The following is a 25972-nucleotide window of genomic DNA, read 5'->3' as shown; positions in this document are numbered from 1 at the left end:
TTTTTTTCCCCTTTCTGAAGAAGCTTTGTTAAACTATCACTACCTCAGTGAAAGCACCTCCAGAGACCACGTGAGCTTTTACCGACTCTTAAGACTTGTAGACAATAGACATGTAGTGAGACATTGAAACTGGTTAGCGAGTGAGGGCGAGAAGCGATATCTGGCAATGAGTAGTATGGAGTGAAGAATCCTCTCTCTCGACTCTCGTAGCTTAGTAACATTAAGACTTCTGCGAATAATGAAATGTGATTTATGAATGAGTCTTGTTTTTTTCATCTGTATCGATTTTTTTTTATTTCTATTCACTTCGTTCGTATACTTTGTCATTAACGGTGTTACCATTGGAAGGCAGAAGAAAAGAACGAAAGAAGACTTTGATTGATAGATGGATCAACTGACGCGGCGGTATATGTAGACAGAGCGCGGTAAATAAGAGGAATGAAAAAAAAAAAACTAAGGAAGCGAGACGATGGTGAGCATGCGTGTGTGTGTGTGTGTGTGTGTGTGTGTGTGTGTGTGTGTGTGTGTGTGTGTGTGTGTGTACTACCATTGTGAATCTGGAAAAGGTCAGTTTATTCCAGCGCGTTCCAAAGCTTTTTTGAGAGTGACTGGTTATAAGTAGTTGTGATCAGTGTGTGTGTGTGTGTGTGTGTGTGTGTGTGTGTGTGTGTGTGTGTACTACCATTGTGAATCTGGAAAAGGTCAGTTTATTCCAGCAATAAGCTTTTTTGAGAGTGACTGGTTATAATGTGTGTGTGTGTGTGACATCGTGGAGGTCTCTGGTAGTACTCTCTCTCTCTCTCTCTCTCTCTCTCTCTCTCTCTCTCTCTCTCTCTCTCTCTCTCTCTCTCATTATGTATATCAATCAGTCTACATCCTCTTGAAATTGGCGTTGAACGTTTCTGTCCAATCGTTCACACACACACACACACACACACACACACACACACACACACACACACACACACACACACACACACACACACCATTCTTAGCCAAAGCAATGTGTGTAAATTAGTAAGGATCATAGACGTTTAAGGATACACAAGTCTGTTTAAGAGCAAAGCAAGATGGGGTGTGAGAAAAGTTTGGTTTATTTTTTCTTTCACTTGAGACAGGAACTAGTCAAAGGCCATAAGACAGAAAAAAAAAAGTTGTGTTCTAAACATCTTGGGATTGGTTTTATCTTAGGCCTTTGGCGGTTGTCTGCCTCTCTTGGGACGTCTCCTCCTCCTCTTCCTCCTCCATCAAGGAATGCGCAAACGTTTTGGTAAAGGGGTTATAAATTATACGCCACCACGACGATACAGTACGTGTATGAGAGAGAGAGAGAGAGAGAGAGAGAGAGAGAGAGAGAGGCAATTCACCACGGTCGCCTGCCAGCCTTTCCCATTACGGAGCGAGCTCAGAGTTCATAGACCGATCTTCGGGTAGGACTGAGACCACAGCATACTCCACACACCCTCGAGTTACATCCCGTACTTATTTACTGCTAGGTGAACAGGAGCTACACATTAAGAGGTTTGCCCATTTGCCTCGCCGCTTCCCGAATTCGAACCCGGCCCCTCTCGATTGAGCCGAGCGTGCTAACCACTACACTACGCGGTGGGTGTGGGTGTGTGTTTCACTGTTTGATCTGCTGCAGTCTCTGACGAGACAGCCAGACGTTACCCTACGGAACGAGATCAGAGCTCATTATATCCGATCTTCGGATAGGCCTGAGACCAGGCACACACCACACACCGGGACAACAAGGTCACAACTCCTCGATTTACATCCCGTACCTACTCACTGCTAGGTGAACAGGGGCTACACGTGAAAGGAGACACACCCAAATATCTCCACCCGGCCGGGGAATCGAACCCCGGTCCTCTGGCTTGTGAAGCCAGCGCTCTAACCACTGAGCTACCGGGTTCTAAGTGTGTGTGTGTGTGTGTGTAAGAATTGTCACCTGCCATTTAGGCTACACCTTTGTAGGTAGCTTTAAGAAAAATGCACTTACTATGAAAGAAACATTTTAGTTTAGAATGAGCGCCTTTAACCTGCTTGTATTTACTAACTGGTAACTTCACCGCTCTGTTGAAAACACCTTAAGCCTATAGAGGAGCCAACACATGAGAAGAGAACAATGGTGTATCATAAATAACCCTTGCATTAGATGGCGAAATATGCTTTGTAGCTCAGTCAGAGAGCAAAAGTTTGATATGAGGGGCGAGGTGAGTGTACTGCTGAAGTAGCTTTACATCTCTGCCAGTCAGCAGTGGAGCTTTAGAAGCAAACGTGAACGTACGTGTATCTAGTGTCCAATGACATCACTGCCACGCCTCACACAGCAAACACAGAGTTGAAAGGTATGGACATAGTAGGTCTCCACCTAAGTGTTAAGGGGACCGCAACGGTAAGAATGCTTGTTTATGCCTTACTGATGCCGCCGTGATGGGAAACATCTTAATGGGTAGCATAAATTGGTTAAAGTGTAGAGAGAGGGAAATAGAGCCCGGAATCATCCAAGGTGGAGTTGATAGAAATTCTCTCTCTCTCTCTCTCTCTCTCTCTCTCTCTCTCTCTCTCTCTCTGTGTGTGTGTTCACACGCACACACACACATGGTTGATCTACTTGCCAATTCATAGGCTAGGAAACATTGATGCGTCTGTTGACGTATAGACGCATCGGTAGAACAGGGTGTGGGTGACATGGTGAAGGGATAGAGGCAAGCTAGCTTGCATGATGGTTTTCTGCGGATTGCATCGGCATTATTGCTTAATGGGAGTCTGTTTCGAAACATGGGAGTCTCAGGAGGAAAATTTTCAAGCACCTTTGAGATGAGTAGCCGGAATTTACAGCTTCTCAGGGATCTCTACCCCATCACTGGTGCTGAATTTTCGTCACACCAGGACTACAATCATAGAAAAGTCATGAAAAGTTCCGGAAACAAACGTTTTAAGAATACGGTCAACACAATACTCACCGGGTTTTCCCTTCTCGACTAGGAAATCAAGTCAGTTCGATCCCACCACTTTTTTTTTTTTTTTTTCTAAGTTAGCATTACGCGAAGAATATCATACATTCTGAACCTTGTTTTTTCAATATTTTTCTGTATATTGGGCGCCATTTTCAGGCATCTCCTTACATTATTTTCACGCCTGAGATTAGATGCGAGCGAGTACCTTTTCTTTCTTTTTTTTTTCTCTAGAATATGGTATTCACATTCTGACATTAAGACTGTACATCTAACAATCTTTGATTTACCTTTATCTAGTAAATCTATTGATATTTTTTTTTGTATGTTTCTGTCCTACGCCTATTTAGTTTAATTATTTCTTTAATGTACTTTTCTTCCTTCATTTTTCTTTTTTTTCTTCTTCTTTTTCTTCTTCTAAATTCTATATCTGATGTTGTACTAGCGCCACGTAATACCATATTTTCTATTCTTCCTTCCTTTATTCATTTTTAATTCTAGGGCTTTAAAAGTGGTTTTTTTCTTTACTTCCTAATTTTAGTTTAGCAATTTCTACATATCTAGTATACTGAATCATTGCCGAGTGACGCTGCGTGACGCAAGTGTCTCATACCACGTGCCCATGACTATTAAAGACGCACTGTTCATGATGTTGGTGGTAATAATGATAATAATAATAGTAATAATAATAATAAAGATAATGTCACGTTATCAAAAATCAATGTTTGTAGGATACAGGTATGCTCTCTCTCTCTCTCTCTCTCTCTCTCTCTCTCTCTCTCTCTCTCTCTCTCTCTACGCACCTCGCATATATGAAAAAAACAACAACGTATCATCCATGTGTGAAGAGAGAGGGAGAGGATAGCGTACCTACGTTAATCTCTCTCTCTCTCTCTCTCTCTCTCTCTCTCTCTCTCTCTCTCTCTGTTTTTCAAATTATTATGGGTTGTCATTAACTCGATCAGTACTTTGCCGTATTATCTCGATTCCAGCGTTACGTAACGAGAATGTTCTTGAGGTGCCTAGAAAGGTGTGAAGGACATGACTGAGGAGTTTACTTCGCTATCATGTTCATCTGTTTGTCTTTATTGAACTGCCTATGTTTGTGGTGATGTGGCTGTAGCTTGAAAAAGGAAGAGTGGGGCACAGGAAGCTGAAGTAAAAACGTTGGGGGTGGGGCTAAGGCCAGTGAAAGTTGCCAGTGCGTTCAGAATAAAATCTATAGCTTGGATTATCTTAGTGCATTCCAACAGTCTTAGCAACAAGAAGTCCATATATTTAATGCACAAGAACTATCGTGCTGTAGTCAAAAAGTGTAACTATAATGTTCGTCGTGGCAGTGAAGGGCTAAGAGAGTTGCTGAACACAAAACTTGTCTTATTTTACTATCATTATTATCACGATCTAAGCGTCTCATCGGGATCATGACATATACCTTCCTTCATAGAATAGAATAAAGAAACAACAAGGTTATACGCAAAAGATGATCATGCGCTGTAGGACGAATTTTCAGTTTCCCCATGTGGTGCAATCTTCGACCTTCATCACCTGAACTACACAAGGCTCCCTGCTAACACACGCATCTTATCCGCGCTCCGCTTCAGTCATCATACGTCATATTGAGCAGCAGTCCGTTGTCTTGGTGTTACTCCTCAAGTTACAGTGAACAGACTAGTGATATAGACAAACTAGATACACATTACCCCAGTCCCGTGAAAACGTTTGCCAGCTTGTACTAAAAGACAGTGCATCAGTGAGCGGAGGGAGAGCTTTGTTAAAACTCTCCTAGTGACTGGACGAACAGCTCCCTATGTTGTAAAAGTAGGAAAGGTGTTTGAATTTCGAGCTTTTCATCAAGATGGTTGCAGATGCAGTGTATGTGGTAAGTGTGTATGTGTGTGATGAACGTTTTTTTTTTTTCCATAAACGTCGCTATAGCACCCTCTCAATGTTGTGCTTCTCTCTCTCTCTCTCTCTCTCTCTGCTGTCATCATCCTGCTCCGTCACTGGCAATCCTGGAACTCGTTCCAACACTGATTATTGATCAACATCTTAAAGCTTACTGTGTAATATTCACCCATCTGCATTTGTCATTTAGCTTATTTTCACGTTTGTTTATCGATTTTTGTCATGCAGGCTGTTTTTTTCTTTATTTCTTTCGTGTGATTTATATGCATTGCTTTTGTTATATTGTTTCTGGTTTTGTTATTTAAAGCATTGTTGCTGTCATTGCCATTGCATTTATTAATTTATTTGCTTATGTAGTTGCTTTTCCTTCATTATTTATTTATTTATTTTAATCAGCTTTTTTATTTTTATTTTTATTTATTTATTTTTTTTTTTAATAACGCTGGTTACTTTTATTTACATGTAGGGTAGTCCCTCTCAATTAACTGAGAGTTAGCAACTCACACCGGCAGGACGTGTGCCTATCGAACCAGCCTGGGACCACACTCTCACACTAGTGCCGGTTGATGGCCAGATTTTTCTATTTGTTTTCTCATTTCATCAATGAATTATTTTACGTCATTGTTTATTTTGATATATTAGATAGCTTCTCATTTCAACAGTCAGTTGTATCATATCAGTTAGTCTTATTCAAGTCTAGTTAAGTAATTCTGTATGGGCAAGTCCTTATTTCATGGTCTTACCTGTTATACCTGATTCCTGTTGTTATATTGACTAATGCAACATTTCCACCAGTTAACTTTATTGAATTGATTAATGTTATTCCAATGTCTCCTTATATATCAGTTTTATCTTCTACATATTTGTCATTCATTACTGCAGTTCATACCAACAGTTTTACAGCGGTAAATTTTTAAGCCGTGTTGGTTATTTTTCATGGTCATTAGTCAGCCTTATTGATCTAGTGAATGTTTGTTTTTATATCCCCCTCTTAAAAAAGGATTTTTAATTTCTTTCCGCCAAGTGGTGAGTGACGTAAATATAGTGAAGGGTCACACACACACACACACACACACACACACACACACACACACACACACACACACACACACACACACACACACACACTTGGGTGTTAGGGAGTGTGTCACATTTTAGCAATACTCCAGATGGGTGTCTGCTGTGTTGTAACTTTTCCTATTATCCCCTTGGTTGTTTTATTGTTGGCTTTCACATTTGTTGTTTTCCTTCTTCAATCAGCACTAAAGATAATTGGCATCGTTTAATCAATTTTTTTAAATTGTAAAAGTATATTCAGACCTCACAAAAAAAAGTAAATGATTATACTAAAAAATATATGGTTGAAAAATTGCCCAGGTGTGAATAGGTTAGTAATTACTAGCATAATCTCTCTCTCTCTCTCTCTCTCTCTCTCTCTCTCTCTCTCTCTCTCTCTCTCTCTCTCTCTCTCTCTCTCTCTCTCTCTCTTTCAACATCCATATTGACAGTATACTTCTGTTTCAAATAGTTATTTAGTCTAGGATAAGGTTTGCCGCCTCTTTGCTTTATGGTTTTTATTCAGTGTGGCCAAGCAGACACTTATTTTATTACTGTGAGTTTTGACAAAGGACAGTCATGGCAGTAAAGAAAAAGGGTTAATCATCTTCCACCAGCTTTCCATATTGTGAGATTTAATTGACTGTTTATCAATGCACTCCTTCAATATTTTTCAATTAAATTTCAAATGTCCTTTTTTTGACAGTTCCATCCACAGCTCCTCAAATATCACAACTTGCACAAACGTTTTTCCCTGCATTGTATCAACTTTTTAACAATTCCACGTAGTTACTTAACATTTTGCAAGTTCAGTGAATATTTTAGTTGAATTGCATCATATTCTTAACAATTTCATCTACAGTTCTTGTATATTTCACAGCATCAATGGATATTTTACATGAATTGTACCATATTCTTAACAATTTCATCTACAGTTCTCTTATATTTCACATCAATGAATATTTTAGTTGAATATTACCATATTCTTAACAATTTCATCTACAGTTTTTTGATATTTTTTTTTATTACTCGTTATTCTTTTAACAATACCATTTACAGTTCCCTTATGCTTAACAATTTCCATGGATATTTTTATTATATTTTATCAACTTACTGACATCTATTTATGGTTCTCTTGTACACTCACAACTCGATATATTCTCACTTTGATAGCGTAGCAACTGCAACTGTATATTCACAAGTCATTTTATGTTTAGTATACCTACAGTTCTCCTTTTTTATATTCACAATTTTTATTTAACGTAGCGAGAGCCGGGAGTCCCACAGTAACATGGCATGTTGTGGACACTGCCGAAGATATAAGGCCAGACGATCTTGGAGGGGCGGAAGAGTAGGCACGCCAGACATTTCCTCCATAACTATGCGTGTGTGTGTGTGTGTGTGTGTGTGTGTGTGTGTGTTTGAATCCGGAAATAACTACATTATCTTTTACACACGATAGGAATACAGACACAGCAGAGAGTCGTGTATCATTCAGTCGACTTGTTTTGTACCTCAGTTTCATTTCGAAAATGTTTTACAAGTTCATTTTAAATTCTGCCGTAAAGCTCAGAATGACGAAATAAGACTAAAATAAGTCAGCATGAACTGTGCGAAGGATGCAGTTTACCGAAATGGTATCTTACTTTTTCTAATATTGTTTTAATGATGTTATTCAGCAAATTTTATCTTCCATTAGTCATCATAGTTACGTTTCAGTATGTTGCTCTCGCCTGTGTATTTCGGGCAGTCTCTTCAATAGTAATATGTTGTTATAAGTTATTTATTTAATTATTATTATTTATTTAGTTATTATTATTATTATTATTATTATTATTATTATTATTTTACAATCTCACTTCTCTCACGCTGTCACTGGTGCTGCAAGACAGCGGTGTTGAACTGTCTTCCCTTTATTAAATCCATCTGACATTCTCACAAGGACTACTTTCAATAAGTCGAAGAAACCATTGTTCCCGTTCTCCTGGGTGTTTTATTCCTATCTATTTAGTAGAATCTTCGGGAATCGGTTACTAGGATCATGAACGCAGATTACAAAATTTCCATTAATCCCATCCTTGTGATGTGATATGCAACAATTGCCAACTCTAATCTAGAATCTTTTGCAGCATCCACAAGATAGAAAAAGAGAATGAAGACTAGATTACTCACTTTTCAGCCTACGCGGTGACTATAAGCTAAATGACTTGAAGAATATATGACTCAGTGGTTTGGGATCAAAGAAACGTTCCAAATAACTGAAAAGGCTGAAAATACTCGAGATAATACAGTGAAACGTTTAACATACAACGGATACATTTTAAAAAGTTATAACCAGGTATTTAACGGGTTCATACTGACTAAATCCAAACTGTTAACCTTGAAGTACCAAGACTCCAAGAGAGAGAGAGAGAGAGAGAGAGAGAGAGAGAGAGAGAGAGAGAGAGGTTCCCTTTCGATGCCTTCACTTGAACCCTCGCAGTGCAGGAAGTTACTGATAAACTGCTGCGTCTCGACCCCACTGAGTGCATTGCTGAAAGGCGTGGTGAGATAAACGAGAAACAAATGCAGGAGGAAAATTTTTAAGATAGTCTAATGGAACTCAGTCAGGTTGTAGTTTAGAAAAATGGCTCTGGGTATTATTGAAAACAAGGGTGAAGCTAAGGAAGATCATGAGTGTGAAAGCAGTAAAGAAGTAGAAAAGAATATTGAGTAAAACTGGAAATATGAAAGCGAATTTGCGAAGGAGAAAGCAATTTTAGAAAGTTGGACAGATGACGGTATTAAGTTAGCGTGAAAGAAGTCACTATCGATGGTATTGAAAGATAGAAAAGGAAATTAAAAACAACGAAAAAAAAAAAACTATATATGAGAGAGAGAGAGAGAGAGAGAGAGAGAGAGAGAGAGAGAGAAATCATACAGGAAGCGGAGACAAAACATCAATACGTTGTGCGAGGGATGGTGACTTGGTGACAGCAGGAGTGAACACGTGGCGGTTACGAAGAGGAGGATGAAGGAATATTTAAGAATTATAGAAAAAAAAAATGAAGTCAAGTGATGAAACTAAGGGCATAACAGAAGAGGTAGCTAATAAGACAGCCAACCGATAAAGAAAAGTGATAAAACAGAGAGAGAGAGAGAGAGAGAGAGAGAGAGAGAGAAGAATAAGGGAGTACACGATAGATAGATCAATAACAGGACAAAATAAGATGTACAGAGACGAGTAGATAATTCAAAAGCAGCAACTGTGACGTTTATAATTTGTTCGTTGCGGGAGGTGATAAGGAGACGACGCTCTGTTGCTCCACTCCATGTTCTTACTCATAAGGCAAACTCGAGTGATAACGTGTGTTCTTAACCCTTTCAGTATTAGAACGCATTTTTACTATGAATTTTGACTATGATTAGACGATTTTATTTACATTAGGAAGTCTATTGAGTTCAAAAGATTAATGGCCACAGTCTTCACTATTTTAATCCCCCACATAAGTTTCTGATGCCGCATAAAATCGCTAAATAGTACTGAAGGGATTAAACGCTTTTTTCATTCACCATTATTCTCAAGGACCACGTAAGTGATCAATCGTTTTCATAGAAGTGTTTTATGACGTTAGTAGTGTAGAAATCCTGTTAATGTCACTTAAGCATTATAAAACTCATGTAATATCAACTAGAGGTGCGGGCAAAAGCATTCCACAGTATGTATCTCGCGTACTCATCGAATATTAACGGACCATGGTCAGTTGAGTAATTTGTCTCCCGCCAGTCGCCAGGCTGGGGAGCGCCAGTGTGAAGCAAGGGGCATGTCTCGTGATGGTGTCTCAGCCACGTTGTTTGAGCCAACTTCAAGATTGTGGGTGGTCAGCACATTGAGGATTCAGAGTATTCAAAACACACTGCCTACGAGTATTACACGATGTTGCAACCCTCTTCGCCTCTAATTGGCTGCAGGACTGTCCACTGAATCACCCTCATCTCATCTCTCTCTCTCTCTCTCTCTCTCTCTCTCTCTCTCTCTCTCTCTCAAAACATCAGATCTGAGTCACGTTAAATTTAACGTGACTCAGCAACTGTCTCAAAACAAAAATGTAAGCACACACACACACACACACACACACACACACACACACACACACACACACACACACACACACACACACACAGTATTAACGATGGCTTAATTTGGACACCGCAGTAATGAGATCATAAAGCGAATTATTATGTAGTTAATTAATGTGCAATAGTAATGATGGACCGATGCGCGGTGTCTGGCGTGCTGTTGTCTAGGGGTTAATGTCTGCCGGTTGAGCTTTGAGGAGAGATGAAAATCGCATAGCCAGTTTCGCACATCGCCGCGAGAGGGAGTGAAGCTTCGGTGACTTCAAACCATAAATAGGGAAAGTCATCAGTGTCGTAAAGTATTCGAGGGTTTTTAATGCATTTCTTCCTATCTTGGGCTGTTCTTTTCTAACTTCTTACCCGTATCTCTGTCTCATACCTGTCTTGACGCCATTTTCCTGTTTGTACGTAGTCTTCATACGAATGTTAGCCGGTGGTATTGGGGCCAGGACTATACTTGTTTTGCAGGCGAGGCAGAGCGAGAGGTGGAGGTATAGGGTGGAGGGGTGCATAACCAAAACGTTGTGGCGTCCCTCGGTTGGCTCCAGTTGACTGCAGTGGATATGTCATGTTTAGTTGGTGTCTTTGTATGATTCTGTTGATAGTTTAGCAAGTATTGTGCATGGTCAATGTTAAAAGATACATACTACATTTTTTCTTATTTTTTTGTTTATTTATTTACTGAATAGATTAGTTGTTTAACCCCTTCAGTATCAGGACGTGTTTTCATATTCATTTTGCTTACTACATGTATAAGGCGATTTTATATAGCTTAAGAAACTATATGGGTATGAAGATAGTGAATACTCTGGCCATTAATCTTCTGACCGCCATAGACCTTTCCTAATGTAAATAAAAATCGTCTAATCACACCTAAAATTCATGATAGAAATGCGTTTCAGTACTGAAGGGATTGTTATTTCTCTAGTTGTTTCAGGAGGATTTCTTAAATTGGCCTGAATAGATTTGCTAGTGGAACTGAACTGAAAGCATGCATTCGTGGCGAGGCTCACGCAATTAGGCTTATTAACATTAGCCTCCAACGGAACCCTTTACTCTCTCATCTTGACTTTTCAAAGGCCACAGAAACTATCAGCTTTGTTTTTAATGTAGAAATATAGATGTCACTAGAATCATAACAACACCTTTGAAACTCCGGGTTACTTCAACTATAATTTTTTTTGGAAGTAGTGGAGGTGCGGTGCAGAACAGAAGAGTTTGAGAATATTGGCTTTGGTCTGCACGGGAAGCACGGTAATTGACTGACGAAAGTGGCTTACCTGAGGCACCACGTCGAACATTCTCTGCAGGGAAGGTGAATGACTCGCAGATGATTGGGAACGTTAATGTTGTGACCCTGCTGAGTAAAGGTTGTTATGGCATTCCTTCTTTCTACCTTGTGCTGTTCTTTCAAACTTTTTACCTGTATCGCTTTCTCTTATTCCTGTCTTCACGCAAGTTTTCCATATCCATCTACTTCTGCAGCTCAATAGTTAAGAATTGATGATGGATCGGTAAAATAAGGTTGAAAGATAAAAAGTCAATCACCTCTAAAGTGAATGATTGAATGAATTGTTTATCCATACAAATTTAAAGTGAAATTATGGTTACTATTTAATAATTTCGGTAACGTCCAAGAGAGAGAGAGAGAGAGAGAGAGGTTTGTTGCAGATCAGTTTCTTTTCCTGGTTTGTGCTCTGGTCGTTAAACTTTCCTGCAGTATATGCATGCATGTATTAGTGAAGAAAATCTGTGTCGCTTTCATCACCACCACCATCATTGTTGTTCAGCCTTCATCAGTAATGCCGCCACCACTACCACCACCTTCAACATTGACATCATTATCAGTGCTGTTCATTGTTTGGTAAATAATGTGTATCTACCCTCGTCTCTACTCATTATGTCAATATATTATGAAAACTAATTCTTTTCTCGCGCTTTTCCTTTTTTTATGTTCTATTAGGAAAAAAAATTCGCATTTATTTTTATTCCGATCATTTTCCTTCTTGCCTTTCCTTGGTGCAGTATGGGAAGAGAGAAAATATCAATTCACTCCGTCTGTAGTTATCGAAATGGCGATGACAAGACAAAGAGAAAAAGAAAGCATTTGGTTTAACTATCTTTACGTTTTAATAATTTCATATAGCTTTTGCATATTTACATCACACACACACACACACACACACACACACACACACACACACACCCAAGCGTGCTGTATCGTGGCAGTTAGATTGCGTCATGCTGTGTGTTTGTAATAGAAGGCAGAGAGGAAAATTGCATCAGCTGTGGAAATTCTCCGTTTGTTTATATCCGCATTACCTGATAAGCGGATAAGTGTGTGTGTGTGTGTGTGTGTGTGTGTGTGTGTGTGTGTGTGTGTGTGTTTATATTGTATTAGTCTCAACACTTAGAGATGGATAAACTATTGAGTAAATTATAAATCTTACATTTGAACCACTTCTAGATTGTTAAGTTATTCAAGTGTCGTGTAATTGAAGCATTTGTAAGCCTAAAAGTACTAAGATGGAATTATAGAAACAAGGGAATTGCCAAACTAAATGATAAACTAATGAAAAGAATGTCGGTAATTATATATATATATATATATATATATATATATATATATATATATATATATATATATATATATATATATATATATATATGTATGTATGTTATTCAAATCATAAACAACTTGAATATTAACCTTAAAATGCTTAAAAAATTATGGAAAACTAAATTAGATGCCGAATGAAGAAGGGAAAACATGATCCCATATTCGAGCCATGTAATCAGAATACTGGGCTAGGTTTTTGAATGGTAAAAACGACACAAAGTCCTAAAAGAATCGAATCTTGCTTGGATCACACATAGAGCAGTGCAGTGACTTCGTGTAGAGTAGGAAAGTCGTTGCTGGTGATTCGCAGCGATGTGTTGTCACAAAGAGGGTTTGGGAATTGAATATACTTTAAACGCTAGATTTTCCCAGGCCTTGGTAGAGCGTTAAAAGCCAGTCTCCGTGTGGTTGAAGAGTGCTTCTTGTTTTGTTTGGAGGTATGAGGAAGCGAAGAGTAGGAAATGATAGCGCAACTTTTTATTTACTCTTTTTTTCCCTGTATCGTATAACATGGTGTAATGAATAATTGTGAGTAAAATGAACTAGCACATTGTAAATAGAACAGTACGATAAGAATGATGAATGATAATGATGATGGCTTTAATGATATGACAGGAACAGTAGCAATTTCACCACATCACGTCATCCGCACTTCACCTCAGTATGATGTAAACTACAGTGACTGAAGTAATAAGAATGAAAACTTAAAAAGAAAAAAAGAACACCTTTATATGCAAAAGAAGCCGCGGCATTTATAGTAACACTTTTACTAACCATTCATAGTATACTCGCTAAATTCACCACATTATCCAACACATACTGTTGCTAACCATCATTCCCTGTATACTCGCAAGATTCACCACGTTGTGCAACATATACTGCGTTGTGAGGACTCAGGCTGTATCAGTTGACAGCGAGTTTGAGACACGTATTTGAAACGCTGTGCTCTCTCACCACGAACGTTTTTGAAGGCCACAAATATTATTGTCCGTGTTCCCAGGAATGTTTCTTTTATAAACAATGCAGAAATAGTTAATTTGTCACTAGAACCGTAATACGACTATTTTTAAAGGTTACAAAGATGGTTAACGGTGTTTCCAGAAATGTTTATCTTTTAAACAATGAAGAAGTGCTAATCTGTCACTAGAAGCATTAAGGTATTCTAAAAAAAATATCACTTTAATTAGAGCCTTTTGAACGCATTTAGTGGATGTGCTGCGTAGTAGTGTTGCAGAATATATTATGACGCAACTAGATATTATCACGCCATGATACACGATTCGGTAAGTTAATTGGGATTTTCTGTTTCTTGCGCCATGTTAAGAGGCTCGTCTTTGTTGGGAACTGTTGGTTAATGGGGAGTGGCACCTCGGTAAGCTCGTCAGTTCTCGTATGGTTCTCGTCCCTGCTGGGTATAGTACAGGTAGTTAACCTTAGACCTGTCAAAGACCCAAACTGCTCTTCTATTTCTTATTATTATTATGCTTCTCATAATTATTATTTTTTTTTTTTATGTGAGTGATTATCTTCACTGTCTAATCTGATAAAAATAAGATTAAAATGAGAGAGAGAGAGAGAGAGAGAGAGAGAGAGAGAGAGAGAGAGAGAAGGTGGGAGGGGTTGGAAGGGGAAATGCACACGTGGTTACTGTTAGCTTCCTAGGAAGACATTGAAGTTCTTGGAGCATAGCAGGAGCGTTCATCTTGTGAATTCTGTTGGTGTGTTTCTATATTGAAATAATATTGTTAATGAAGGAGTGGAACGTTGAATATATTGCTAAAACTTTAATATATATATATATATATATATATATATATATATATATATATATATATATATATATATATATATATATATATATATATATATATATATATATATATATATATATATATATATATATATATATATATATATATATATATATATATATATATATATATATATATATATATATATATATATATATATATATATATATATATATATATGTGTGTGTGTGTGTGTGTGTGTGTGTGTGTGTGTGTGTGTGTTGTGACCCTGCTGAGTGAAGGTTATGGCATTCCTTCTTTCTACCTTGTGCTGTTCTTTCAAACTTTTTACCTGTAACGTTTTCTCTTATTCCTGTCTTCACGCCATATAATATATATATATATATATATATATATATATATATATATATATATATATATATATATATATATATATATATATATATATATATATATATATATATATATATATATATATATATATATACAGGTGTCCCTCGGTTAACGATCGACTACTTAACGATATTTCGCTCATACGATCCCTCCAAATTAATCCCTATTTTTTGGTTAACGATCGCCAAAATTCGGTTAACGATCGGATTGACCAATCGCAATCGCGATCGCAATCGCGATCGCAGCGCCTCCATCCACCCGCGGCCCGTGCAGTAAACACACCACAGTCTTTCCCGCTGTTTTGATTGTGCAACAACAACTCTATCACGCTCGCTCTAAACTTCTTTTTGTGCTTATTTGTGATCAAGTGAACTTAGTGATGGCTTCCAAGCGACCCAACGATTGTTCTCCACCGGGAGATAAGGCTAAAAATCGAGAAAGAGCATTGGCCTTGATATTAAGTTGAACATTGTGACTCGTCATGAGGGTGGTGAAGGGGTAAACTCTATTGCTCGTGCCCTTGGTTTATCTCAATCAACTGTATCAACAGTTCTCCAGAAAAAGTACAAGTGAAGCAGCAGGCCAACCAAGTCACAAACCTGCACAAACACACAACAACTCGTAACAGGGAACCGATTATGGAAAAATTGGAACGTTTGCTGAGGCTATGGATTGAAGACCACACACACCGCCGCATGCCTCTTTCTACCCAACTCGTTACTACTAAGGCACTGAGCCTGTGGGAGGACCTGAAACCAGAATTCAACATAGGCGAGACAGTGTCCTTCAAGGCCAGTAAGGGGTGGTTTGAACGTTTCAAACATCGTGGGAGTCTACACAACCTCAAGGTTAGTGGGGAGGCAGCGAGTTCGGATCAACCGCTGCAAACGCCTTCAAGCCTTTGCTTAAAGAGCGCATCGAGGAAGGAGGTTATTCAGCCAAGCAGGTTCTAAACTTTGACGAGACAGGCCTGTATTGGAAGAAGATGTCATCGAGAACGTTTATAGCAAAGGAGGAGAAGTCGGCACCAGGATTCAAGGCATCTAAAGACAGGTTAACATTATTGGTGGGGGGGAATGCCGCTGGTGATCTTAAGCTTAAACCATGCCTTATTTACCATTCCCAAAACCCAAGAGCTCTGTCTGGCTATATTAAGGAATATTTGCCCGTAGTATGGAAGGCAAACAAAAGGGTGGATGACGACTGTTATCATGCAAAGTTACGTGACAGGATACCTCTCCAAATTCCTAAAAGAATATGCTGCCCAAAACAACATTGCTAACAGATTTCTCTTGCTGTGTGACAACGCCCCAGCCACCCAGAGAGCATGAATGACTGGGCAGATAATATTGAGGTCATGTTTATGCCCCAAACACAACTGCCCTCATCCAGCCGATGGACCAAGGAGTCATCGCTACTTTCAAGGCCTATTACCAGCGGCGCACCATGAAACAGCTGTTGGCCTGCATTGACACCCCTGACAAGCCGACCATGAAACAATTTTGGAAGGATTATAACATTAAAAGGGATCGACAACATCGACGAGTCATGGAAGGAGGTGTCCAAGTCGGCAATGAATGGATGTTGGCGTAATTTGTGGCCTGAGTGCGTGGAACGTAAACAGGAAGTCCCTGTCGATGTTACAGCAGTAAGGAAAGACATCGTTCATATCTCCCATAAGGCAGGCTTCAATGAGGTGGACGAGAATGACGTACAAGAACTGCTGGACAGTCATTCTGAGCCTCTCTCCAACGACGACCTCATGGAGTTGGAGAAACAAAATACTTTGGAGGAAATGGAGGAGGACAAGGAGCCTGAAAGAACCCTCTCCGTCAAGATTTTCGAGGAGATTTTTAATCATATTAACCAGGCCATACATCTTCTCCAGGAGAATGACCCCAACCCAAACCGAAGTAATGGCGTGACTAATGCTATAGAAAATGACATGAAAGTGTATAAAGAACTATTTGAGGCAAAGAAAAGGATGGCAAAACAGACAGTCATCTCATCTTTCTTCAAACCACTCACCGCCCAAGCAACCCCATCCACATCCCAAGCAACCCCATCTACCGATCAAGCAACTCCATCCACCTCCCAAGCTACCCCATCCACCTCAAAAGCAATCCCATCTACTTCCATAGGAGTCATCTCGTCGTACTTCAAAGTTCGTCCTGCTACCTCGAAAAAAACTCCACCCACTTCCAAAACAACTCCATCCACCTCCAAAACAACTCCACCCACATCCAATCTATCCTTCACATCCACCGTAACCTTGAGTGACGATGAGGAGAGCCTGGATGACCCACCCCCACTGGAAAACGTATTCTCTCAAGAATTTGAAGGGTTTGAAGCAGCTGACCGAGTTTGGGTCGGGTGTGGGCATGATGAGATTTAATCCTCCAAGGCCCTGTGTCCCTCGGGGCACAAAACAACACACTACGCATATCACATCCACTCCTCAAGGTAAGTACTACCAATTCTAAAGGTGTAAATAACAACTAACAACATAGAAAGTGTCGTTTATTTACGCATCGCGAAATACATGTATGTAGTTGATAATTTCAAATCCCTCAGTTAGCGATCGTTTCGGTTAGCGATCTGACTTAATCTTAATTTTTTAAGAAGAAACAGACTGTATATTGGAAACGGGGACGAACATGAAAGTTTGGCATCACGTGACCTAGCTCAGTGTTGCCAGATTGTTCGAAGCTTTAGACTCGTCGCACATGTAAACACTGAGAGAACCTGACTTTCTTACGCTCTTTTTTATGTAAAGGTTCCGGTCATGGGCTAACAGAAGCGCGGAAAAAAAGGTCACTTAAGATCCCAACCCTATGGGAAACGTTAACCAAGGGATACCTGTATATATATATATATATATATATTTTTTTTTTTTTTTTTTTTTATGAATACGTATGAGTAATCCTTTTTTTTATTTATTTTTTTTTGGGTGTGTTCTAGACTTTTGTTCATCGTCTCTGTTTTTCATTTCCCTCTCTTTCCAGGATAGGAGGGAAATATTGTGTTCATGAGTGTAGTCCATTTCTTTAGTGATGTTCTAGATTTTTGTTCATCGTCTCTTGTTTTTCATTTGTTTCTGTTTCCAGGGTAGGAGGGAGATATATTGTTCATAATTACATTGTTTTCTTTGATTTTTCTTTATTGTCTATTTTCCCCGGAGAAGCGAGAGATTATGTGAGTTCGTGCTTGCGTACCGGCTGGTCTGTTCTTCGAAGTGTATGAGTGCATTACTTAGTGAACGTTGCTTAATCCTGTCATTATAGAGCAGGCACTGAATAGCCCACGCACACAGCTCACCACCACGTGTGTGCTCCGCCTTCCATTGCCCCATATTCTCAAGTGGTTCTCATCTAAACGTCTCCTTAACAGTTCACAAGGGTGTGGTCAGGATTGTGACGTTTGGTTGAGGAATCTTCACCACCAGTAGAGAGAAAAAAAAAAAATAAATGAAATAAATAAATAAAGAAAAATTAAACTGTATGGTGAACTATTTGAAATCGTCCTGGTGAGAACTAAAACGTTTAAAAATCTGAAACCATGTATGTGCTGTCAATAAACTCGTAGACATGTTGGCCTTCCCAGCTCCACGCCTCGACTCATTCAAAACAGAGCAGGCACACACGCTCAGTTGTGATGAACTTAAGATTGTACCATGAACTTAAACTTGTAAATGACACAAAGCATATATTTTTTCACTGTGTGTGTGGAGGAGGGGTCCATATATAGCCAGAGTTGCACAGTGCGATGGTGGAGCTCAAAGGTGCTCCAAAAGTGTTTATGGGTGTTAGCGACCGTTGCCTTGATTAGTTATGCAAGCTGGTCGGTCTCTCCATGCCAGACTATTAGGATCCTTACAAGTCAGCGATACCTCCGTAGCTTTTAAGAAACAGTTTAGGGCTCCTCCTCCTCCTCCTCCTCCTCCAATTCATATCTTACATCCTGCGTTTTGAAACTCGCCCCTTCCTTCCCCTTACCACATCTCTCCCCACCCTCTTCTCCTCTTCTCCCAGTGCCTGGTGCGCATGAGGAAATTTTCCTCAGGAAAAGCGCGTACAGCGGGGTGAGAGAGAGTCCCTTCCTTGTCCTTCGTGTATGTGTGTATGTGAGCGTGTGTCACATGTCACCGCAGATTGTAGTTTCCTTGTCCTCGTTCCCAGCGTGTCTTCCTGTAAGTGACTGAGTCTGCAAGCGTTTTTGCCTCTGGCCTCCATGTGGTGAAATACAGGTTATGGCTCATATCCTGAAACGTTTCCGCTTCGTAATCACTCTAAACTGGCTCAAGTTGTAATTTTTCAAGTGTTATTTACGATTATAGTGATAGATTTTGAACCATCTGAGAGAGAGAGAGAGAGAGAGAGCGCTATTTTTTTTCTACCTATCCCTTCGATGACTCATCAGTTACACAACCTTGGATCACCACGCCTTCCGGAACTAGGGGTGCCTAGCGATGGTGTCATCACTGTGTTGAGGTCCTGCCCACACTACGCTGCCGTTCTCGACACGTTAGTGCATGTTCCCCGTAGTATTTCAACTGGTGCGCCGTGTGAGACAACCTTAGTCTTAGTCTATCGTCTAGACTAGAGAGACTGTTCTCTCCCACCTCAGCGCCGCACCTCTATTTTCAAGTGGTTATAAAAAAAAAAAAACAATTCTAGTTTTTAGTGATATTTTTTGCGCTTCTGGTGACGTAAGCTAGAGAACGGAAAAAACATTCCGATTACTCATTCTGTGACCTCAGAAAATAGCCGTGGTGAGAGAGACCAGTGCTTCATAATACGTACCAAGCTACAGTGAGCCCGCGGGATTGTGAAAACTGAAGAGAACCACACACACTTTGTGCACCGCTGCCGTGACCTGCCTCAAGACTAATAAGGCATGTGGACATTACCTTTTTCCCTGTGTTCTCCTCTTGGACTCCTTCATTCCACTAAAATTCCAATATCTTAGTGTTTATATTTACGTAGATGTACAGATCGTGTCACCTGCGCATCGGCACCCGACCTAGGTATATTTGAAACACATTGGATTTTCATCATTCTGCTTTCACAATGCGCGCAGATGTTTACTCGTGTTCCCATGGATGCATTATCAATTAACGGTGCATAGTATTCGTTAAACTATCACGTGGATACCCTTAAAAACTAGAAACGCCATTCATAGTAGAGGAAGTAGTAGTCACCAGCAAGAGTAGTGACTTGGTGAGGGTTCCTGGAGTGTAACTGACCACCAACACGAGGCCACGTCGTCCATGAAAAGCCACTACACTTGCTCCTGGTGCTGGAGAGAGGACAGTGAAGAGCGTGTTTGGTGATACCAGTAGTGACCGCCAGGTGGAGATAGTGTAGTGACGTGAATTCCTCCAAAGTAAACTGTATCACGTGTCGGACATGAAGGACGCCAGTGTGATGTTTGTTTTGATATGTTGCTTTCGTGACGTATAAGACTCGAAGATGTATGAGTGGTATTGGTTTATTTTTGTCGCCTTCCGCACTCCTTTTATGGCCAGAGAGAGAGAGAGAGAGAGTGAGTGAATGAGTGTGTGATTGGGTGGGCGAGTGTTTCTATTCTCCATCTCCTTAAAGGTTTAGTATGGCGGAGGTGGTGGTGTGGTGTTGCCATGACTTCCAAGATGGGGTAGAGTGCGCTGTGGGAGTGGAAATGTTAATGTATGGATATCAAATCATGTGAGCTGGTCGGTGCCTTGATTTGTCTGTGTCCTGTACAACCTTAGTTCTGTATTATAATTATCGACTTCTTTCTGACTTGGTGGTTATTACGGTGATGAATTTAACGATTGCCATCTCTCTCTCTCTCTCTCTCTCTCTCTCTCTCTCTCTCTCTCTCTCATTGCGAGGGCGGCGTAAGATTATAATTTACAAGCATGAGATCACTTTCTAGCAATGAAGCAGCGAGTCATGGGATGAGGTAAGAGTTAAAAATGCTGCTGCCACACCTCACTTATAAAAGTGTAGGTTATCTACGGTACATCCAGAAGACGAGAAGGTAAGGGAGGGGTGAAGGAAAATGTCGTGTTATCATGATGAAGATGAAAAAGACAGGAAGGGTGGAAGGCTAAGAAGAAAATGAGGTTTATAAATGGAGACAAAGCAAAGAGGCGAAAGAAATTATACATAGTGAAAGCAGAAGAGGAATGGGGGAGGTGGAGGTGGAGAACGAAGGAAGAGGAGGTTAGAATGCTTTGTTCAGAAAGGGGGAGATAAAGAATGCTTATTTATAGAGGGAAAGAATGGAGGAGGGGAAGATGGTGGTGTTGGTAGTGGTGGTCATAAGAAAGATTCATTTATTATGACTTGCAACACACACACACCGCGTAGTGTAGTGATTAGCACGCTCGACTCACAATCGAGAGGGTCCGGGTTCGAGTCCCGAAAAGCGGCGAGGCAAATGGGCAAGCCTCTTAATGTGTAGCCTCTGTTCACCTAGCAGTAAATAGGTACGGGATGTAACTCGAGGGGTTGTGGTCTCGCTTTCCCGGTGTGTGTTGTGTGTTGTGGTTTCAGTCCTACCCGAAGATCGGTCTATGAGCTCTGAGCTCGCTCCGTAATGGGGAAGACTGGCTGGGTGACCAGCAGACGACCGTGGTGGTGGTGAATTACACACACACACACACACCCACCCAGCCACCGTAAAATCTTTGCTCTCCATTCTTTACACATTGCAGATACAAGGCCTGTTCATTGTGTGTTAGCTGACATTCTCTCTCTCTCTCTCTCTCTCTCTCTCTCTCTCTCTCTCTCTCTCTCTCTCTCTCTCTCTCTCTCTCTCTCTCTCTGTTATTAGCTTTATTCTAACTCTGTGTTCCTTCCTCAGGGGCCACACCCAGAAAAATTGGCTGATGAAGCTGTAGACCATCGGAGCGACAACATTCCTGCCATGGCGCTGATGGTTTATGAGAACGCTCCAAGAAAGGTGTGTAGGTGTGCTTGAGGAAGGTAGGCATGGTACAGGAGGTAGATGGCAAGTTAGTTGTCCCTGTGAAGTAGGATGATTTGTGGCAGTGATAATTGAGGCCAAGATGTTTGTGTGAGAGTGATAAATGAGACTGAGATGTTTGTCCTTGCAAGTAATTATGGTGTAGGATGTGTGGTGGTGATGAATGAGGTAGTAGTGTGTGTCCCTGGTGGTGTAAGGCATTTTTATAGATCTCAGAAAGCAGGTATTCAAAGTTATGCAGGTGTCGCCATTACCTGTTCTATAAATGTTGTTTTTAGGGTATTTGTTACATTATTCAGTTCTCATTTGTATGCAGTATTCACCACATCCTCTTTTTGTGTAGGGATATAGATGTGGATGTTACTGAATTGCAATTGTGAGTGGATCTAAGAATAATCATTTTAAGTGTTCTGTTTATGTGAGTGCCAATGAATGAAGTGACAGACTTGAGTGAGGCTTACAGTGTCTTTGTGCTGTTGAATCTTATTGATCATTGAGTCTCTCGGTAGCACATGCCCCATAACACCTTGCTGAGCCTAGTGTTTAGATTCATAGTTTGCCTTCACCAGGTTCTTCAAGGTACTCACTGCATTGACCGTTCCACAGATAAGGAGGAACATGTCATAGGTTATGCAGTGACTTGTCGGACCTGGACACGAGGGAGGGGCGCATTATGATAGCTAGATGCATTATCCACTGTACTTACTTTGATGAGGCAGGTAAATATGCAGAGGTTCATCTTGATGAAAGCAAAATAGCATGACAGGAATTTTAGGATGTAAGACCTGTGAAATATGCCTCTGTGCAAGATTGTAAATGGTTATTGTGTGTGTGCTCAACAGGAAATTGGGCAGAACTTTGTGATAGTGGAAGCCGGCACTGACATGAGAGAGGAAAGTGACAGCGACGATGACCAAGAGAGTGGTGTCCTCTACATAAAGGTGAGAAAGAATAGTAGTGGTTGTTCAATGCAATACATGTGGATTATAAAGCCCCCCTCTCTCTCTCTCTCTCTCTCTCTCTCTCTCTCTCTCTCTCTCTCTCTCTCTCTCTCTCTCTCTCTCTCTCTCTCTCTCTCTCCACAGTGTAAAGGATCACAGAGAAGTGTAGTGTGAAGTGGATGATCATGAACTATTATGGGGATGGTTTTATTCTCGGACTGAGCTTCCTTTGGACAAAACCGGAGAGGGACAGATGCCAGTAGTATATGTTAATGTTAACTAGGTGATGCAACTTTCAGTGGGCTGTGCGAAAATGTTACAGAATTTTTCTAACAAACCTTAATGTTTCAGGAGGAAAATGAGTATGAGCTGCTGTCACCACACCTGGCCCCAGTCATCATACAAAACAAAGGAGATAGCGATGACAAGGCAGTGAATTCTACGCCAGGAGTACTCGAGTGCTCGTTGCCCTGTCACTCAGACGACAGTAACCAGGGCAAGAAGTTGAATGAAAACCTGTCAAGAGTCAAGAAGAGTCAGCAGAGAATGTTACTTGCCAAACAGTGGATAAAGGACTACTTGCTCCTTGTTGCCACCAGTGTCAGTATGGTGTCCTTAGAAAACATAGAGAAAGCCTACATTAACAGCTGCCAAGAGAAAGGTCAAGAACCACTTAACACATTTGTGCTTGCTCGCCTCATTCACCAAGTGTTTCCAGAGGCAGTGAAGTGCCGTCGTGGATCTCGTGGCAGCCAGAAAATTCATTACAGAAAGTTGCAGTGGAGGAGTGGCTGCTCCCCCAACCAGGATGCCACTTTGCCTTCAGAGAACAACACTGAAGAAAAGATACCAAGTGAGGAACTATCTTCTGCAGAAGCACAAAGCAAGGATGAGAATGCTCCACCACAAAGTGCAAGCAGTGAGGAGGAGGAGGTGGTGGTGGTGCAAAAGCCAAGACATGTTAATGAACAGATGTATCATGCAGTCCAGGAACTAGTAGAGAAACAATCCAACCAGCCTGTGCCCAAGGGTGAGGACACGGATGAGAAGGGATGCCAGGATGCTGCCCAACACTTTACCAAAGTAGTGAAATCTGTTAAACTAGAGGGAAAATTTGACCTGCTTCTAAAAATTTTTGCACACAGCGCTTCATGCAGCAACTCTAAATGCAACTCGCTCTGCCTCATGTTTCGCAGAGTGCGTCGCCATGTAGTGAATGCACGCCATCCCTGCTCTGTCATGCGCATATACTCTGTGCTGCTGAAACTACATGTGGCACGCTGCAACGACACCAAATGCGGCATGACAACATGTCCAGCCCTGCAAGCCTCTCGTCAGATGAAGCGGGGCAGGGATGAGGACTTCCAGGATGAGCTACAGCAGCAACAATGTGATGGGCCTCAGCGCTCGACAAAGAGACCCAGTCTTTTGATAATGCGGAACAGGATGCCGTCACCAGCCGGTTCCCTCCCAGACTCTCAGCCCAACACTCCCTCACCACCTCCAGCCCTTCTCAACCTCCCTCACCAAGAATCATTCCGCCATTCCCCGTGGAAGTACGCCATGTGGTTAAGCCTCACACAGAGTGTGAAGGTGCCTAGGTGCTAAGTGCTCATCATTGTGCCTTTTAGTCTCTCTGGTGTTCGTAAAACATCAAGAGACTGGCATGACATGGAATGTGGATGCTGGTGATGATTGTACAAGAAACAGAGTGGCCAATGCTTTCAAAGAAGAGATGCAGTCCTTTGCAAGGATCCCTAAATGTTCGAGTCACTATTCAAGAGATGTTTCATGGCCACTAGGCAAGATATTGCTAGGAACTTGTAAGTAAGTTTGATTCTGTTTTTGGTATGAGATGCCATTTATTTCACTTCAAAAGACATGTCTGCTGAAATTTATCATTGATATGAAAGTGGAAGGTTAAAGTAAGATCTTGAATTGTTAATTTGAAATTATTGTTTGTTGTGGCATAAAGAATACATTTTTTTATTTTTTAGGTTGATGGTTATGAAAACAACGTAGAGAAACTTCTTTCTAATTCTGGAGTTAAACAGAAAGAAAATGGACATAGATTGTGTTTGGAAATTATTATATAATGATTTTTCTGTGAATGAATGAGAGGGAGTCACTTTATGAGGCGTGTGTGAAGTGGTGAGGGGCAGTATATGAAGCAGCCTGACTGTGGAAACATTGATCCTCCACTCTGCACTAGCCTGATAAGTCACTCTCTCTCTTCTCTCTTAGGTGACATTATATTTTTTACATTTCTACCGATCATATATATGTATAAGTTAAAAGAATATTTCTTCAATATTTGAATTTATTTTTATATGTGGATATACTCTAGTTATGTACATAATACCACAATGCAGTCACTGAGCAGGATGATCAGTAAGGGATCATTGTGACAGATTTCATTCTCAAACAATTGAGAGATTACAGTGAAAAGAGAGGACAAAAGCCCTCATGGTATATATGAGCAATTCCTTTTTCAAACCTTTTACTACACTACCTGATTACCAACATGGGCCTCGCAGCGGGTGAAGTGTTTGTCCTGTGGCAGATTGTGCTCAGTGATTTTGTGATGTTTACATATTAGCTAGCACTCAGTATTTAAATATGCTAAAGCAATTGTACAATGAAGAACATTAACTATAGAACCAATTTGAATCACTACCTCTGAATTGCATACAGAAGCAGAACTATGTAGTACTTTAGCTTGCAGTCTTCTTAAAAAAAAAAAGGAAAAGGTGTGTAAAGTGTTAAAAGCCACAATATACACCGCTACTTGACTACTGGGACTTACCTAAGGTCTGCCAATTGCAAAAAAATAATAATAACATGTATCATATTCTGCTTTGTATTTCCTAAGAATGGTACACACACACACACACACACACACACACACACACACACACACACACACACACACACACACACACACACACACACCACGTAGTGTAGTGGTTAGCACGCTCGAGTCACAATCGAGAGGCCCGGGTTCGAGTCCCGGCTCGGCGAGGCAAATGGGCAAGCCTCTTAATGTGTGGCCCCTGTTCACCTAGTAGTAAATAGGTATGGGATGTAACTCGAGGGGTTGTGGCCTTGCTTTCCCAGTGTGTAGAGTGTGTTGTGGTCTCAGTCCTACCCGAAGATTGGTCTATGAGCTCTGAGCTCGCTCCGTAATGGGGAGAACTGGCTGGGTGACCAGCAGACGACCGAGGTGAA

General features: G+C 40.7%; 1 protein-coding gene across 8 annotated transcripts; it reads left to right on the top strand.

The window, feature by feature from the left end:
• Window positions 1-453: 453 nt before the first annotated feature.
• LOC123510043 lies at window positions 454-25593 on the top strand. Of its 8 annotated transcripts, none has more exons than XM_045264805.1 (5): window positions 4460-4842; window positions 21681-21779; window positions 22410-22518; window positions 22646-22744; window positions 23096-25593. In XM_045264805.1, the coding sequence occupies exons 3-5, from the start codon at window positions 22477-22479 to the stop codon at window positions 24350-24352; spliced, it is 1398 nt and encodes a 465-aa protein (XP_045120740.1). In that variant the 5' UTR covers window positions 4460-4842; window positions 21681-21779; window positions 22410-22476; the 3' UTR covers window positions 24353-25593. The 8 variants fall into 8 exon arrangements, 6 of the variants coding, with proteins under 6 accessions (XP_045120739.1, XP_045120742.1, XP_045120738.1 ...); XR_006676358.1 differs by lacking the exon at window positions 22410-22518 and having other exon boundaries at window positions 4476-4842; window positions 23096-24567; window positions 24742-25593; XR_006676357.1 differs by lacking the exon at window positions 22410-22518 and having other exon boundaries at window positions 4476-4842; window positions 23096-24571; window positions 24742-25593.
• Window positions 25594-25972: the final 379 nt, after the last annotated feature.

Source organism: Portunus trituberculatus, chromosome 28, assembly GCF_017591435.1.
Source record: "Portunus trituberculatus isolate SZX2019 chromosome 28, ASM1759143v1, whole genome shotgun sequence".
Taxonomy (NCBI): domain Eukaryota; kingdom Metazoa; phylum Arthropoda; class Malacostraca; order Decapoda; family Portunidae; genus Portunus; species Portunus trituberculatus.
The sequence above is the reverse complement of the archived record's forward strand: the minus strand, read 5'-3'. Positions and strand labels throughout refer to the sequence as shown.

Bases quoted from the DNA above. Each gene is read 5' to 3' on its own strand.
- LOC123510043 (XM_045264803.1), top strand. From the start codon at position 4,819: ATGGTTGCAGATGCAGTGTATGTG. The intron at 4,843-21,680 runs GTAAGTGTGTAT...TTCCTTCCTCAG, and splicing joins TTGCAGATGCAGTGTATGTG to GGGCCACACCCAGAAAAATT. The intron at 21,780-22,645 runs GTGTGTAGGTGT...TGTGCTCAACAG, and splicing joins ATGAGAACGCTCCAAGAAAG to GAAATTGGGCAGAACTTTGT.